We start from the raw sequence: 1,376 nt of genomic DNA, 5'->3' as shown, positions 1-1,376 counted from the left end.
CTTAAGATTGTTGTATACTGTTGTACCATAAGATTGTTGTATACTTCTGTACGTCAAGATTGTTGTATACTGTTGTACCATAAGATTGTTGTATACTGCTGTACTTTAAGATTGTTGTATACTGTTGTACCTTAAGATTGTTGTATACTGTTGTACCATAAGATTGTTGTATACTATTGTATCTTAAGATTGTTGTATACTGTTGTACCTTAAGATTGTTGTATACTGTTGTACCTTAAGATTGTTGTATACTTTTGTACCTTAACATTGTTGTATACTTTTGTACCTTAACATTGTTGTATACTGCTGTACTTTAAGATTGTTGTATACTGTTGAACCTTAAAATTGTTGTATACTGCTGTACTTTAAGATTGTTGTATACTGTTGAACCTTAAAATTGTTGTATACTGCTGTACCTTAAGATTGTTGTATACTGCTACTGTATACCTTAAGATTGTTGTATACTGTTGTATTGTTTGTTGTAAATGTAGTTGAGTGTACATGGGAATCAGCAGGTCACCAGTGCATCCATGCTGTGGGGAATGAGTGCATGCATAACAAAGGGGGGAGACAGGAGTGACCACAGAATCCAGAAGAAAGGAAACCATGCGGACTTACACTTTCTGTGTCCTTCAAACATTTCATAGGCTGTGTAAAACATCTGACTCTGAGAGGCCTCTGGAGATGGAGGGAGGGAGGTGGTGGGGGTGTGGGGGGGGACAAGTAAACTGACAGGTCAGTGCCTCCAAATTAGCAGCAGTTTACCATACCTCCTATCTCCCCCAGAGAGACTACACCCTCCTCTGCAGGTGGGCTGCTGTAGTTTTATTCAGCTGATTTCACACAATCACACATGTTAGACCTAAATTCATCTGGCACCAATTTCACTTCACTGGTACCACTGAATTTAGCAGCTATTTCATTGCATTATAATTTCCACACTTACCTGATGAACAGATAAAACAAAACAAAGTGCAGGTAAGTGTGTTGGCGAAACAATAATATGCTTGTTTTAAAGCAAGAACACACAGACATAAGCAYCAAACATGCCAATTTAAAATCCAAACACACACATGTACACTGACTGAACCAGCAATGCAGCAACACCACCAGCAGACACACACTTTATGCAGAATAGTTGTCTTGTAGGTTAGTAGCAGAAACACATTTGAACTCAGCTGTTAAAAACAAACATACAGCTTGTGGATATCTTGAATTGTTTGAATAAAAGCTGGCATCCCATCCAGAAATCCAGAAATGGCTTTCGTTTGTTTTTATTTTTATCTGTTTTTCTTCTTTTTAAAAAACATTTTTTACAGTTGAGATAAATACATTACAACGTGAAGTGTACATTAAATCAGTTCAGTGTTTCTTGC

The 1,376-nt window shown here is 37.1% G+C and overlaps 1 protein-coding gene across 1 annotated transcript in view; it reads right to left on the bottom strand.

Moving 5' to 3' along the window:
* The window catches only part of hspg2 (heparan sulfate proteoglycan 2), a gene marked incomplete in the record, with an annotated part of 235,200 nt that overhangs the window by 77,576 nt on the left and 156,248 nt on the right, over positions 1-1,376 (bottom strand). Inside the window, 1 exon segment of the mRNA XM_014024404.1 lies at positions 619-678. Coding sequence (XP_013879858.1) covers positions 619-678 — 60 coding nt within the window.

This window comes from Austrofundulus limnaeus, unplaced genomic scaffold, assembly GCF_001266775.1.
Source record: "Austrofundulus limnaeus strain Quisiro unplaced genomic scaffold, Austrofundulus_limnaeus-1.0 Scaffold421, whole genome shotgun sequence".
Classification (NCBI taxonomy): Eukaryota; Metazoa; Chordata; class Actinopteri; order Cyprinodontiformes; family Rivulidae; genus Austrofundulus; species Austrofundulus limnaeus.
The sequence above is the reverse complement of the archived record's forward strand: the minus strand, read 5'-3'. Positions and strand labels throughout refer to the sequence as shown.